Raw genomic sequence first — 14,603 nt, 5'->3', positions numbered from 1 at the left:
ACGAAAAAAAAGGACGCAAAGAAACGTACAGCCTGTCCTGGAACGGAACTATCCACAGCCTGCTTGGTATTGAGAGTGTCGTTAGCTGCTCCCGTGACCAAGTTGAGAATAGTATTCACTGCAGATGAGGAAAACTCTCCCACAGGCTGAGTCGACACCGGTGTCTCTGAAATGTCTTCTGTTTTGACAATATCATCTCGTGTTTCAGAAACAGGTTCGTTTGACGACGCGGTGGGACATGTGGACCACACTGCTCATTGTTCAGAAAGAGGAAAGAAAAAAAAAAAGGTGGGTCAATATGACATAAATCAATGAATATAGCCATATATGTAATTGAGTTTTTTTTCCTATGTTTTATATCTTTTTTTCGCCAAGCTTTACCTGAGTTGCAGTGAGCTTCTTTGCTCAGCAGCGATTCAATGCGATGAGCTCGATTCTCAATGACTTCCACATAACCTTTGGGGGGTCCTCTTTTCCGAGGTGGGTCTGTGTATTCGCAAGGTTGACCGGACGATTTGCAACGCATACAACAAGGTTGAATACCGTCACATTTGACTTTTTTTTTACGGCAAATGGTGCATGCCATTGTTACTTTTACTCTCTTTGTCTGCTGAGGAGTGGTTAATGGTTGTTGTTGCGAGGATGATTTTGAGAGTCCGTGAGTGGTTTTCGACATCTTAGCAAGTTCATATAGAAGACGGAGATTGTGTTTTATAAGATTTTTCGCTTGCAAAGGTAGACGGCAAAGGAAAAAAAAAAAAAAAAGAAAAGAAAAGAAAAGAAGACAAAAAAAGAGAGAAGTAATCCAAGTGTTATATAGCCTAACAACAAAAAATGGACACCCACGAGAAAGAGGTCAAAGAATAGGAGACACGCTGATTGGTCCCATTGATTTTCGTGTGGGGGATGGGATAAGCCGGCTGTTGTGTTACCGAATGAGTAACCAATCGGTAATTTCTCTCTCACCTCAATGAAAAAAAGGGTCATTCCCCTCTGATTTCCTTGTTTGTATGTCTTGATATTCAAAACAGGAATAAAAAAAAAGATGATATTTCTTTCTTCATCAACGTTTATTTTTGCTTCGATTGTAGCCATGAAAATACCATATTTCACATCAACATTTCTTACTACTTAATTTATTTCAAGAAAAATGGATGTCAAGATTAACACAATTTCAACATGTTTCTAATACATAATAGGACATGGCGCATTATACGTGAGATATTACAAAAATATAAAATCATTATGATGAATACAAGCGGTGCATACATTTATCCGGCTCTGAAAGAAATCATCCATGCGTTGTACTTCTTTTTTACTATTTTTGGTGTTTACCTTGTTTTTTGGCCTTTTGACCATCCCACCTAGTGGTGTACCTGATATCTCCTTTTCGTTTCCCCTCATTGTGCCTTTTTTTTTGGGAAGGGAAACTCCTCCCTTGACTTTCCTCAACTTCCAACCGCGGAACAGTAAAAAAAAAAAAGTTGAAAAAGAGAAAATACTGAATGGGGTTTGCCAAAACAGTTTTAGTAATTTAAGGGGCCGTATAATAGTTTAATCCATCATGCACAGTGTTTGCCATAATTTAGGCAGATGAATGCCTTTCGCAGCGAAAAATGGGGATTTTTTTTATTTTTTTTTCGTTTCATTCCTTTAAACAGAATGCATAATCCTGCTGTGAGATTCAACCGATTCTGTAACACAGTCAATAAGTCGGAGCTGATTCCGAAGCAACTTCTCTTATTCAAACATTGTATCCTATTCTTCATCGAAAAAATAAAAAGATGAAATAAAAAGTAGATAAACAAAAGACCAAGATGCTTACTTATTCTTTCTAAAGTCACTTGACCTTTTTTTTTTGTTCTCTTTGAATAAAAATCAATAGGGGACTCCATTGTAAAGAAACTTGCACACGATGCATCTATAATTAGAACGGACGTCTTCCAGACATCTTCCGCGGAACTGGCAACAAACAGCAAAAAAAAAAAAAAAAAAAAAAAAATGAGGAGTGCACAGCCGTCCCGCTCAGACGGAACAAACGTGTGTCACATGCGTTCTGCATTCAAAATCCCCATTCTCCACGTTGTATATCCATCCAAAGTAAAAAAGAACTATGAGATATGAAATCATCCTATTTGGAATCCGTCAATGATAGTTTTGGCTTGGTTTATTCAAACATTCGCATATTGAGAAGACAAAGTTATCTGTTGTTTGACATGCTCATGTTACCATTTGCTTTCGGATCAGGCTAGTTCTTTACTAAAACGATGTTAGTTTTCCCAAGCCATGGAAAATTTTCGCAGATAGACTTTGGGGTTACACGAATCAGTCGATCCATCATATTGTCATCAGCATGGTGAGAGCATGAAATGATATTTTTGCCGAGGATCTAGATTTTGGTTGAACTCCATCTCTACAAAGCAAAATACTCCTTAGAATGACAACGGTATTTGTCATCCTATTCAATCGACTCATCATGATGCAGCTTTCAGATCACGTAGCAGATAATTTATCATGAAACGTGCGGTCATTATTCTTTCATTGATAACGATTCCATAATGAGTTAAACGCCAAGACGGTAAACTAGCTTGGTGTGCTTATTTTATCTCAGGAAAGACAGCAGATAAGCCCATACCTCGCCTTATCTTCCGCTCCATTATTGTCTGTTATTGTGAAATAGACTATCTTCTTTTTTTTTGGATTTGACTAAAAAGTTTTGGAATTATCTCCAGTTTGGGCACATGAATAGACCACCCAATTTTTTGGGTAATGTGTAAACTGCTTATATTTATGCATAATGAATGCATCTTGTCCAAGGAAAATAAAAAGCTGCTCATGATGAATAGAGATCATGCGAATAGTCTCTTGAATTACTTCTTCTGTCTTCTATGCTTATGTGAATCTCCAGCAAGTACTGCTGTAAAACGAATCAAATTTTAGTTTGCTTCATATGAGGCTGTGATATAACATGTCTCGTGCGATATATTGAAAAAGCATTGATTGTTGGACTAGATTGTATGCTGATTGGATTTATACGCCTGTGATCCTTGCTTCTACCCGGCATATGATGTGATCTATTAGGAGAAAGCTTTTTTCTGGGGTAACCGCATATGGCAGCTCCGGAATTCGAGATTCTGCCTGAAGAGTTCTGCATATCGTTCTTTTTCGTTGTTCAAAGCACGAATCATAATCGTTCCCAGTGAGCAGAAAATTTACCATAAATATTGATCTGGAATTTCTTTTTTTTTTCAGTATCCCACACGTCACACATAGTTCATGTTGGTTCGGTTCTAGAAACTCTGACAATCAAGATCATTACTCTGCCTGCCTCTAGATAATATTCTTGCTGAAGCGATAGCTTCATCTAGTTTACTCCGCTTAGCTTGTCCTGTTTACGTCCATCTATCACAGAACTTACTATTAGAAAAAAAAAACGGAACTAAGGTCTGTTCAAAGTCGTTTACATCCATCGACTGTCTGAAATTTCATTCGTTCGTAACGCTTTTCCGAGTTGATTCACCTTAAAAAATGAGAAAATATGTAATTCGTGTGAAGCCCGTCAAAATGCAGAAAAATCATGTCAAGCCAACTGCGACGGACACGATAGAATTGGGCATTTATAATTTCTCAGGTTTATGGGTCAGCTTGCGGCTTGCATTAGGACCATCGCTTTATTTTTGTGGATCCAAGCAATTTGCGTAAGCCTATCGTTTGCAGGCGTGACATGGATTCATACTGTGATCGTACATTCTATCACATCGCTGTGTTTCGGTGATCATCATGAAATATTAAAGACGACAATAGATCAGAGCTTCATCATATCACTATAGAGCTTTTAAAAGCGTTTGAACGACTTTGACTATTAAATAGCGACTTTTTTTTGTTTAAAATGATTACAAACCAAATAAAAAAAAAAGAAAGGAAATGTGGAAAAGAAAAAAGAATGGAAGATCATTCAAAGATGCAACGATTATTTGTTTCTAGTGTAGTATTCGTATGCCAATGAATGCAGGTTGGGAGGCAACGGTGAAGGAATTTCGGAACGTCCAGGTCGAGAAATCGGTGATCTCAGGAACACAGTTTGACAGGTATTGTAATTCACTTCAAGATATTCCGGCACAAACAAGAATGGCTGAGAGAATGGTCTAAGTTCATATTCGAGTTCGGTTCCCTTTTCTCCTTTCAGCATTTGAATGGCATCAGGGTCCACCGAGATCACATCGCCGTCTTTCACTTTGTGCGAAGGGAATGCCATCTAACCGAGATCGTTTTCATTTCACCCATTAGTGATCACCATTCACACATATTACACCATTCATGGCACAGCCAAAACAGCCTCTGATAGTTACCTTTTTGCCGTTAAGCTTGACTTTGCCGTGAACACACAATTGACGAGCAGCGTAAATGGAGGGGCAAAAGTTGGAACGGAACACAATGAAATCCAAACGTCTTTCCAATTCAGCGTAGGTGAGTACAGCAACGGGAGGATGAGGAACGTTGGACGCTGCAGCATTCACGGTAGGCAATCGGGATTCAAAGAATTTGGCCTTGAACTGCTTTTCGGTCACTTCGTCACCGTGATAAGCTCGAGTTTCTCGCTTGGAGATCCATTTCTGTTGGTACAAAGTTTTCTCATGTAATCTGGGGAACTGCTTGGTCGCAATATTGTACAGATTATATTTGTTCCAGGACATACGTCCCAATTTACGGGTCAGTGAGTAAATCGGCTTCCTCATCGTGCGGTGCTGTGAACGAGAACGGAAACCCAGGACAGGGGGAAAAAACAGAAAAGAGGATGCTGGTTGTGACTGCTATCAATCAGGGAAACCGTCACACGGGTCCACCTTGGTTTTCCAAAAATCAGTATCGTATTCAATCAAGAAAAAAATGTCGTCTCTCAATTGTATGGTCAAGGCGTGGGGTTGGGCAAAGTCGACCACAGTTTTATAGAGTCGTGATACGTCAAATAAGGATGCTTTTACGGTTGTCATAGAGCACGCTGGACAAAGAAAAAGTAATAAGAAATGAGCAAACCCAAGACGCGAGATGATAGTGGTAAGTGACTGGGCGCCTTCTCGATTCGGGTTGATCTATTGGACACCGCATGATCCTTTTAAGTACGCATACCGCTCGGTATTGCCATTCCTTTGTTGGAAGTATTGTAAATGCCGTGCGGTTTCGTCAGAGTTCAAACAAAAATCCATTGTGCAAAGATTGAGCAAGAAAAATATGAGCCGTGTTTAGAAAATGATGTGGATAGAAAAATGAATGTGTAAAGTGAATGGAAAAAATAAAAATAAAGCCATAGCAAAAGACTTTTACTCGAAAAAGTCATCTGCCTCCCTGATATCTTCATCGCTATTTGCTTGTTCCTCAACCTCATCCACCACTGCGCCTTCTTCTTCTTCATCCGCCAGTGGTTTGGCTTCGGGTATGCTGCCCTGCTTAACGAGTATGTTTCTATACTTGCTACGGTACTCTTTGCGCATATCCGAAAAGTCACCCGCCTCATTCTCTAAAGCCTGTCTCACTCTCTCGCGGATGGCATTGCGTTTTTTGGTCGATTCCGGATCATCCGCGTTGGTAGTGGGAAATAACGCCACATATGGTAAAGTCATTGGGTAATTCTGGAGAAACAAGCGTGTCCGTTACAACCGGTGCTCCCGCAATAATTGATGAATACACTTGATGGAAAAAGCACACTTACATCGATGTATCTTTGATCGAGTTGCAACTCCTGAATCTCGGCCTCGATCTCGGCCTTTTGCTCAGGATCTTTCGTAGCATCCAACTCACCCAGTTTGCTTCTCAGTTTGCGTAAAACCTTTTTGCGCTCTAGAAGAGTGGATCATTAATAGGTGAATCACAATTAGGTTCATCGTAGACTGTCGTACCAAAGTGTCGGACACCGTGATACTTTTTTGACATTTTGCGTTCTCTCTCGTCAATCATTTTCTCGCCCAGTTCATATTCCAAAGCCCTCAATCGTCGTTCCGTTTGAACTTTAATTTTCGCATTGCCAGCTCCCTAGAAATCGAAATCAGACAAAATCCTATGCGCCATGTCCCGATCCCCACCTGCTCACCTTGTTTAACAATCGCTTGTAATCTCGGATTCTTTTCTTGATCTTCGAAAGACTGTCAGGAGCCGCAACATTGCTTCTTTTATTCTTCAACCCCTGCTTAGGCGGTGCGTTTCGGTTCTGATGATCTTCTCGGACAGTCTTCATGATCAGTGACAAATGGAACTGTGGTTTGCTGAAGGCTCTTGCCTAACATCAATGTGACTATTTTCATAAACTTCAATTATTCAAACCCAGACACCTCTCTCATCCCAACGCCAGCCAAAACTACTTCGTTTCTCTTTTACAAAAAGTGTTATCACCTTCTTTGTTTACAAAGATTAGTTATTATGGCTTGTGTTTTTGCATATAAATTAGATATCCAATCAGTGTAATCAATGAAAATAACGATTGTAATGTATGCGAATGCGACAAAAAAGCTAAATGCGACATCTCTAATTGATAGAGTTGTGCCTATTTACAATAAAAACCCGCTTTAGATGGCCTACCACTGTATTCATTATCATTGGATGCTTCCGCGCAAGGGTATAGGATAAATTGGGAGCCATAGATTGCAGACACGTCAACGCTCTATCGTAACAAACGTATTAAAACTTGAAAGCTCTGTGACTCTGATTTGTTCCATGACCGTGGCTGCGATACTGGTGCTGCTTAGAATCTTTCCTTGAGCTTCCTGCAAGTAAAGATTAAACTGATGATAATATGTTTCTCAAAGGAATGAAGCCCATCCTATCGTTAGAACACTAAAGAAAGTTCTCAAACGGTTCACCTTTATGTCACATGATTTCACTCTCAAGACAATCGTATCAGAACAATGCCAATGATGCCAGGTGTCACGACCCGTGTCCTCTTTTGGTTCCAACCACCTGACCATCAACTACGCATCCTTTTTTGAGCATGAAGCGATCCAAACAGAGCGATTGAATTGCTTTTTCTTTTTATTTTTGTAATATCAATAATTTTTAGCCCACATATCTGTCTACATGAAAATCAATAAGCTGCTGGGTATTCCTTTGTTTGCAGGCATGTGCCTGTTATGCCAAGTGATCGCCTTTCAGACCCCGCATCAAGCGCACTTTCATGTACCCGACCACACGTCCCCTCTGGAACGAGAGACACTGGTCCTGAAATCAATATACCACCATGCATCGGCTAATGGTCCTATTCCAAAGCTTTTTCGCCGCCACGACGTTCCTGCAGAAATAATGGCACTCGATACTCAACCCAAGTATCTCCTTCATCCAGTCTTGGATCAGGTGGATCGTCCGTCTGAATTTATGGTGCAGAATCTGCGCATGCTTCACGACAGAGGCCAGTTCATGCGATGGCGGACACTTTCTGGAATCCGCAGATACGGCTTTGATATGGAAACCGACTGGGGTTTGTTGCCCAACGTATCCGACAGAGAATCAGTTCTGGCGCTGGCCATGATGACGAACAATGCTTACTCCGAAACCAACGAGACAGACTGGTACGACATTGGTGCTCCGTGGCAAGTGGTTAGTGAACAAGGGTTATACTGCTGGAATATCACTAATCTAACAAAGACTAACCTATTTATTTTCTATTGATTTTTGTATGGATAGAATGCTTCTTTTGGATGGGAATCCGATGGAATACGAGGTCATGTGTTCAGCAACGAAGACCATACGCTGATGGTCATCAGTATCAAGGGCACAAGTGCAGGTTTATGGACAGGGGGACCGACCGGGGTCAAAGATAAAATCAATGTAAAATATAGTACATCGTGCCTTGAGGAAAATGGATTCTGACTCGTTTTTTTTTTTTTTTTTTTTTTTTTTTTTTTGTACAGGATAATATGCTATTTTCCTGCTGCTGTGCCCGTATCAGTCGCGCCTGGACCCCAGTATGTGATTGCTATCAGGGGAACGAATATCTTTGTGAAAGTTTTTGCTTAGAAAAAAAATTAACAAGCACAGAGCTTTACTACGATCATGCCATGGTAAGGAAATCGTGTGTGTCATCATACCTAGAATGACTGGTTCGATCGACTGGACCAATGCTGATTTTTTAATTTGGGTTGCAGGAAATCTTTAGCGACGTTAGTAATCGATTTCCCAATGCCACCATCTGGCTGACCGGCCATTCATTGGGAGGAGCAGTCGCCAGTATGGTAGGCCAAACCTTTGGTATTCCCACCGTCACTTTTGAAAGCCCTGGCGATCGCCTTGCTTCTGCTCGCCTGCATTTACCGCATGGTCCTGGTGCAGCCAAAATGCCACTTTGGCATTTTGGGCACACCGCCGATCCTATCTTTGTCGGAGTATGCACGGTAAGGGTTCATCAACCTTTTTTTCGTTCAACTGTATTGAGTAACACCATTCTCAGGGTCCAGTCAGCAGTTGCTGGTACGGAGGTTTTGCAATGGAAACGCGTTGCCACACAGGCAAGGTGAGTAAAGAAATCCGTCATAAAACTTTCCAATCATATAGTGACTGAAAATTTATCATTTGATTGATAGGTATGTGTGTGGGACACTGTGAATGATAATGGTTGGCGTGTCGATATTCGATCGCATCGCGTGCAGGACGTGATTGAGAATATCCTCAAAAAGCCGGAAGAGTTTCCGCTTCCGAAATGCGGCGTTGAGTCCGAATGTGACGATTGCGGGCTTTGGGATTTTGTCGACGAACGAGACGGCCCACTCACGCATACAACCACCGCTACGCAAACATCCTCCGCCATTCCTACCCCTCCTGATGATCCATGGCAAACGGAAACATTTTTCAGAGTATAGATAGAATTCGTAGTATTTTTTAAGACTGTCTTTTTTTTATATAAAATAAATTGAAAAATTGTCTGTAATCGATCTCCTTTTTGGGCGCTTATTGAAAAATTTTGAGTCACATCCGTCTGGGACTCTTTTTCTTTACTCTTTGTTCCTGCAACTGCTCCCCAGGTTTCAAATGCTTCAGGCTCCCCAAAGTTCCCCAAAGCCAACCTCCCATAGTGAATCGTCCGATGTCGACGACGATCACCGGTACGAATCGGCCAATGAAGAGGAAAGATTTCCTTTACACGATTACGATCTTGAAGTCGTAGACGACGTTCTGCTCAACCCTCACAAAGCAGAATATCAGGACCATTTTGGTTTTACAGTTCAAGTACGTACGGACGACGAATACGATGATGATACCAGCGGTTCCGAAAGCGAAAGTGATGATAATATGCGACGACCGCAAGAAAGAGCAGATCAATCACCGCCAATGGACGTTGACACAAGGCCAATAGAAACAACAGCTGGTGCTATGCGACAGAAACACGTGAGCTGTGTCTCCAGCGACGACGATACCGATCTTTCTGTGGATACGGCTACAACCACACCCACTGTGACAAAGAGCGACCATTTATCCATGGTCACCGCCACCCAGCAACCACCCCTTTCTAACTTTACTATACCTGATACGCCGAAATCATCTGCTGTAGGACGTCGTGGACGTGCTATGACAGTATCCAGACAACCTATCTTGGGACTGCCTCCTTTACCTTCGTTGAACGTGAAAGATAAAGATGAAATTACAATGTTAAGCAGCATGTCACCGGTGCCAGCGCGACGCTCTCGAGCAGCGACTCTGTCTTGTCCTCAACCTTTTCCTATTTCGTCAATACGCTCGCCTGCGACGAAATCAATCAATGGCGGTGACAGTATAAATAGTCAGCAAAATCCAACCAACCAGCAGAATGAGCAGGATTTGGAAGCGCCACTACCTGCGATTTCTTCCAATAGTTACAAAAGGGCTTCTTCACCCACGCCTTTTAGTCGTGTATTGCCTCATGATAGCACAGTACCTTTTGAGCGTCCATCCGAAGTATTTCAAAAGCGTCAAAGTAAACGCATCTCAGAGCTGTTAATGCCGCCTGGTACTGCTGCTGGTACCTCTCCGCCATCCACCAGCAGTTATTACGACAAACTGGTTGCTAAATTTGGTCGGACATCTCAGGATGATCATCATAAGGACAGGATCAATGAAGAAACGGAAATACTTAAGGAAGAAAGCAAGATAAGTCTTGACCGCCTGAAAGAAAATTCGGATATGGACGACTATGACTGGGGTAAATCGATTTTCAACGCTACCATGTGTGACTAAGTTAGCTGAAATATTCCCATTTTCTTTTAGAATTCTGGAGTTCAGTTATTTCTGACGTTGAACGCGTCAAGTCCAAAGAAAGTGGCAGGCTCAAGGAAAATTTGAGCCTAGGTGTCCCGCCCTCGCTTCGTGGTATGCTTTGGCAGATTTTCTCCAAATCCAAGAACAACAGCAATGTCATTGAAACGGAATACCGGGAGCTTCTCCATCGTACCAGTCCTCACGAGAAGCTCATACGAGGCGATCTCGCACGCACATTTCCTTCACATTCATTTTACAAAGAACGCGATGGTGAAGGTCAAGAAGCCTTATTCAACGTCATCAAAGCGTACAGTATCTTTGATCAACAAGTCGGATATTGTCAAGGTCTCCCATTTGTAGTCGGCTGCCTATTATTGCACGTAAAAATAGAGCTCCTCAAATAGACCAATGGATTTTACCATACGAGATACTCACTAGCACCCCTATGCATAGATGCCTGATGAAGCTGCATTTTGCGTCCTTGTCAAGATGATGAGCTGCTACGGTCTACGGGGTCTCTTTACTCGTCACATGGAAAAATTGCACGAACGATTGTATCAGTTCAACCAACTGCTTCTTTACTTCTTGCCTGAAGTTCATCGTCATCTGGATGCCCAAGGGGTTGTGCCTTCCATGTACGCTGCTCAATGGTTTATGACGCTGTTTGCCTATCGATGTCCGCTTGAGCTTGTGTTTCGTGTGTACGACGTGGTGTTTGTGGAAGGTTCACAGATCGTTCTCAACTTTGCTCTTGCCTTGATGCGGCGTAATCAGCAAACCATCTTAAGCCTAGAATTCGAGGGGCTACTCGCGTTTTTTGCCGAAAATATCTACGATGAATATAAGGTAATCCTGGAGAAAAAAAAATCCCATTGAAATAATGCATTCATTCTGAACTTTATATTGCAATTCAAAGAATGATGCCTATGGATTTGTCAAGGACGCCTATTCGTTTACTATTTCTTCACGACATTTAGCAAAGTTATCGAAACAGTATGCAGCACAAGTAAAACGTGAAGCCAAGCTCCATTCAGAGGAAGACCAGCTGAAACGTAAGAACCGTGAACTTACGGACCAAAAACAGCGTATCGAGAAAGCTTATGCGATGCTGGAAAGCGAGCACCAGGAAGTGGCTCGTCAAGTTATTGAATCGAAAATGAATATGGCACGGCTTGACGAGGAGAACCAACAGTTGCGTCGCAGCGTATTGCAGCTGCAGATCGAAATCGATAAAATCCGAAAAACGATCAATGTCGACCGTCAAGCTCAGTTTGACGAATTGGCTAGGCGGAACTCTGAGCTAGTACAACAAAATTCGGCGCTGGAAGATCAACTGGTTGAAGTGGAAAGCCAACTTATCGAATTCAAAATGAAATACGCCGACAGTGAGAATCAGTACGAAGTTATGAAACAGAAGCTATATGAAGCACAGAGGCTTAGCTCGTTCAGATAAGAATATTCCATATATTGAATGAGCAACCTGAATACCCCGTTTGCATGATATCGTTGTACTGTATATACCGCATTTTTTTTATTGCACATAAAGCGTATGGTTATTTGAATCAAGCCAGCGAGACCTCATATTTTCCTTCTCCGCAGTGACTGGTTGCGCGTTCCCAGAATTTTAGATTTTCAAGAGACGCGCTTCTCTTTCTTTTCTTGAAATTCGCGTTAACCTTTTTTTATTTGCCACCATGTTGAAACAAAAGAAAGGAGTGAACCGATTTGCTGCAGCGGCAGCAGCTAGTCGCCAACCAATCTATGTAGAGAACTCTCTCAATAGTGAATACCCTACTCGTCTCAATTTTTATCTCAAACCACCACCCGCCGAAATTACCATTGAAGAACTGGAACTGTTCGCCCTCGATCGTCTTCAAGGTACAATGATACATCAACGTTGGAGCGAAAACTGATACTGACGTTGTATCTTGTGTTAGTGTTAAAGGCAATTGAAAACGCGGCATTACGAAACAAGCGAGGAGCCGACTTTAATCGAGACATTGACCAAGTGCTAGAAAAGCACTTGCCACTAAAATCCAACCTTTCACGATCACCGAATCTCTTTGAGGAGCGGCGCAAAGATCATATTAGTCATTTTATTTTGCGTCTCGCCTATTGCCGCAGGTAAATTCAGTTTTCAATACTGTCTTTTTCACTCATGAGAATCACTAACAAGCTTTTCCATCGGTGACAGTGAGGAATCACGGGCATGGTTCTTACGACAAGAGTGTCTGCTATTCAAGTAGGTTTCACTATCAGATATATGGTTACTGGCAGAATTTATGCTTACGAATTCGTTCGCAGGCATCGATTTGAACAAGAAACGTTGGAAGATAAAAAGGCGTTTTTAGCAAGCCTGAACCTGAATTGGAAAGTCGTAAGTCGATTATCATGCTGCAACTAAAGATACGCATTCTGATCATTCTGGTCTAGCTTACTTCAAAAGAAAAAGAACGTATCCAAGAACAACTGGAGCAATGTTCAACATGGTTAGCTGTCAAACATCAAACAACGACTCGGACATTTGTGCAAAACGAAACTTTCTTTGAGGTTTGTCGAATAACTGAATCCATGTGTAGAGCGCGCGAGCATGCTCACTCAATACCATAAAAAAACTCAGGTGGATTTCGAAAAAGTCCCTGATCTCCTAAGTCGTCGACATGTGTACGTTACTCGCGGCAAAGCATACATACCGATAACAGAACAGATCAGTTTAGTGATGGAAGAGTTCCGTAATCGCTTATCACAAGCCCTGGAGGTATTGTAACGCATTTCACGAAGAGATTCCCAAAAAAAAGCCTTCAGATCTAAATCGTTACGCATAGGCTACTGCGAAAGCTTTACCACGCATGGAAGAAGATGACCGTCTGAAACCTATTCTTCTGAATGTCGAAAAACAGTATATGGGCAAGACTTATGGTGATACTGATGAATCAACAGGCACCGTAAAAGCAGCCGACGTGAATACGGTAAGTAAATCACACATCAGGACTCTTTCTGTAATGAAGATATATTTAATCCTCTATGCCAATTGTCATAGCTTGTTGAGAAATACGCTCCACTTTGCATGCAGCATCTCAACCAGGCTCTACATCGTGACCATCATCTCCGTCACGGCGGTCGTATGCAGTACGGATTATTTTTGAAGGTGCGCTTTCCGTCCTCGTTTCGATGGATGGATCAGGATACTGATATTCCCTTGTGTTAGGCAATTGGGTTGTCCATCGACGAAGCACTGGTGTTCTGGCGCACTTTATTCTCCAACATTACCGATGACAAATTTCAAAAAGAATATGCATACAACATTCGACATAATTATGGTTTGGAAGGAAAGCGCGTCAGTTATGCGCCTTACAGGTACCTATTCACAGTAATGCAATGTAAAAAAAAAAAAAAAAAAAAAAAAAAAAAGTTTTATCAGTGACTGAATCATTGAAATATCAGTTGCATGAAGATCATTCAAGGCAATCCACCGTCCACTGGAGACCATCACGGATGTCCGTTCAAGCACTTTTCGCAAACTAATCTCGAGGCTCGACTTCACAAGAATGGCATCTCACAGCAACATATCAGTGAAATCACAAACCTCGTGCGCGATCGTCATTATCAAGTCGCTTGCACACGCTATTTCGAAGTAACCCATCCCGAACACACGGACAAAGTTGAAGTCATCGAGCATCCCAATCAATATTACGAAATGAGCCGCAACCTGCAAGCATCCTAGATAATTCTTTTCCCATGTTCCATATTACTTTCACACTTTCATAATTCATGCTCATTCGCGCTTGAGTGCAATGAAAGCAACCCTCCAATTTGCTCATACTGTTAAATACTAAAATTCTCTCTTTATCTTGTCTACACGTCTTGTCTACACGTCAACCTAATTATACGATCGCTTGATCAATGTGAATAACCTATAGACAGTGACAGACACTTTTTCTTCTCCCTTTTTCTTTCCAACTGTTATCTTTTCGAACCATTGGATATTCAACGTTATTTTGAAGAACCTTGGATGCTCCAAACTTCAAACATTAGGAAATAGAAGAAATGTCACGGAGTGTTTCCACTCATGCGGTATTACGGCAGCGTATCTTTTATAGTAGGTTATAAAGGAACATCATAGGGAAAAGCGATAACGACGTACGTGCTCCGTTAGAAGCAACCCACATGAAGAAATAAAGGAACATTAACAGGACCGAACGTAGACCATACCCAGAAACAAGTAATCATCAAAATTTATCAGAAAGAGAAAAATAAAGCATATCTGATGCATGAATATGCCAACGGCGCCAATCCTTTTAAACTGTTTAACGCTGCAACCTAGCCATTCCACCAATCACGCCGCATGTGACTGTTGTGACTGCTGTATTTTAGTTTTTACTAATCAATAA

At 41.7% G+C, this 14,603-nt stretch overlaps 6 protein-coding genes across 6 annotated transcripts; 3 read left to right on the top strand and 3 right to left on the bottom strand.

Annotated features, from left to right (window-relative positions):
* Window positions 1-412: 412 nt before the first annotated feature.
* BYT42DRAFT_465590 (uncharacterized protein) lies at window positions 413-595 on the bottom strand (the record flags this gene model as incomplete). Its single annotated transcript, XM_051563506.1, has 1 exon — window positions 413-595. A coding segment is annotated over one exon (183 nt), but the record flags the coding sequence as incomplete, so codon positions are not given.
* A 3,260-nt stretch (window positions 596-3,855) lies between these two features.
* BYT42DRAFT_584968 (uncharacterized protein) lies at window positions 3,856-4,850 on the bottom strand. Its single transcript, XM_051569937.1, has 2 exons — window positions 4,350-4,850; window positions 3,856-4,255 (listed from the first exon to the last, which is right to left on the bottom strand). Exons 1-2 carry the CDS (start codon window positions 4,734-4,736, stop codon window positions 3,971-3,973), a joined length of 672 nt encoding a protein of 223 aa, XP_051419817.1. The 5' UTR covers window positions 4,737-4,850; the 3' UTR covers window positions 3,856-3,970.
* A 3-nt stretch (window positions 4,851-4,853) lies between these two features.
* Window positions 4,854-6,336, bottom strand: BYT42DRAFT_607945 (uncharacterized protein). The gene is made up of 4 exons (XM_051571186.1): window positions 6,086-6,336; window positions 5,895-6,027; window positions 5,708-5,835; window positions 4,854-5,627 (listed from the first exon to the last, which is right to left on the bottom strand). Exons 1-4 carry the CDS (start codon window positions 6,227-6,229, stop codon window positions 5,319-5,321), a joined length of 714 nt encoding a protein of 237 aa, XP_051419816.1. The 5' UTR covers window positions 6,230-6,336; the 3' UTR covers window positions 4,854-5,318.
* Window positions 6,337-7,512: 1,176 nt separating this feature from the next.
* On the top strand, window positions 7,513-8,840 carry BYT42DRAFT_595531 (Alpha/Beta hydrolase protein; the record flags this gene model as incomplete). Its single annotated transcript, XM_051570861.1, has 6 exons — window positions 7,513-7,581; window positions 7,669-7,812; window positions 7,896-8,045; window positions 8,130-8,375; window positions 8,432-8,494; window positions 8,565-8,840. The coding sequence occupies 6 exons, from the start codon at window positions 7,513-7,515 to the stop codon at window positions 8,838-8,840; spliced, it is 948 nt and encodes a 315-aa protein (XP_051419815.1).
* A 1,114-nt stretch (window positions 8,841-9,954) lies between these two features.
* Window positions 9,955-11,780, top strand: BYT42DRAFT_624423 (rab-GTPase-TBC domain-containing protein; the record flags this gene model as incomplete). The annotated part of the gene is made up of 4 exons (XM_051572396.1): window positions 9,955-10,156; window positions 10,222-10,592; window positions 10,666-11,058; window positions 11,129-11,780. 4 exons carry the CDS (start codon window positions 9,955-9,957, stop codon window positions 11,663-11,665), a joined length of 1,503 nt encoding a protein of 500 aa, XP_051419814.1. The 3' UTR covers window positions 11,666-11,780.
* An 82-nt stretch (window positions 11,781-11,862) lies between these two features.
* BYT42DRAFT_584959 (DNA primase large subunit Spp2) lies at window positions 11,863-14,122 on the top strand. The gene is made up of 10 exons (XM_051569936.1): window positions 11,863-12,090; window positions 12,150-12,336; window positions 12,407-12,454; window positions 12,517-12,589; window positions 12,646-12,762; window positions 12,833-12,970; window positions 13,038-13,181; window positions 13,253-13,360; window positions 13,421-13,569; window positions 13,657-14,122. The coding sequence occupies exons 1-10, from the start codon at window positions 11,907-11,909 to the stop codon at window positions 13,934-13,936; spliced, it is 1,428 nt and encodes a 475-aa protein (XP_051419813.1). The 5' UTR covers window positions 11,863-11,906; the 3' UTR covers window positions 13,937-14,122.
* Window positions 14,123-14,603: the final 481 nt, after the last annotated feature.

The sequence above is a fragment of the Radiomyces spectabilis genome, assembly GCF_025331425.1.
Source record: "Radiomyces spectabilis strain NRRL 2753 chromosome Unknown BYT42scaffold_13, whole genome shotgun sequence".
Lineage (NCBI taxonomy): Eukaryota > Fungi > Mucoromycota > Mucoromycetes > Mucorales > Radiomycetaceae > Radiomyces > Radiomyces spectabilis.
The sequence above is the reverse complement of the archived record's forward strand: the minus strand, read 5'-3'. Positions and strand labels throughout refer to the sequence as shown.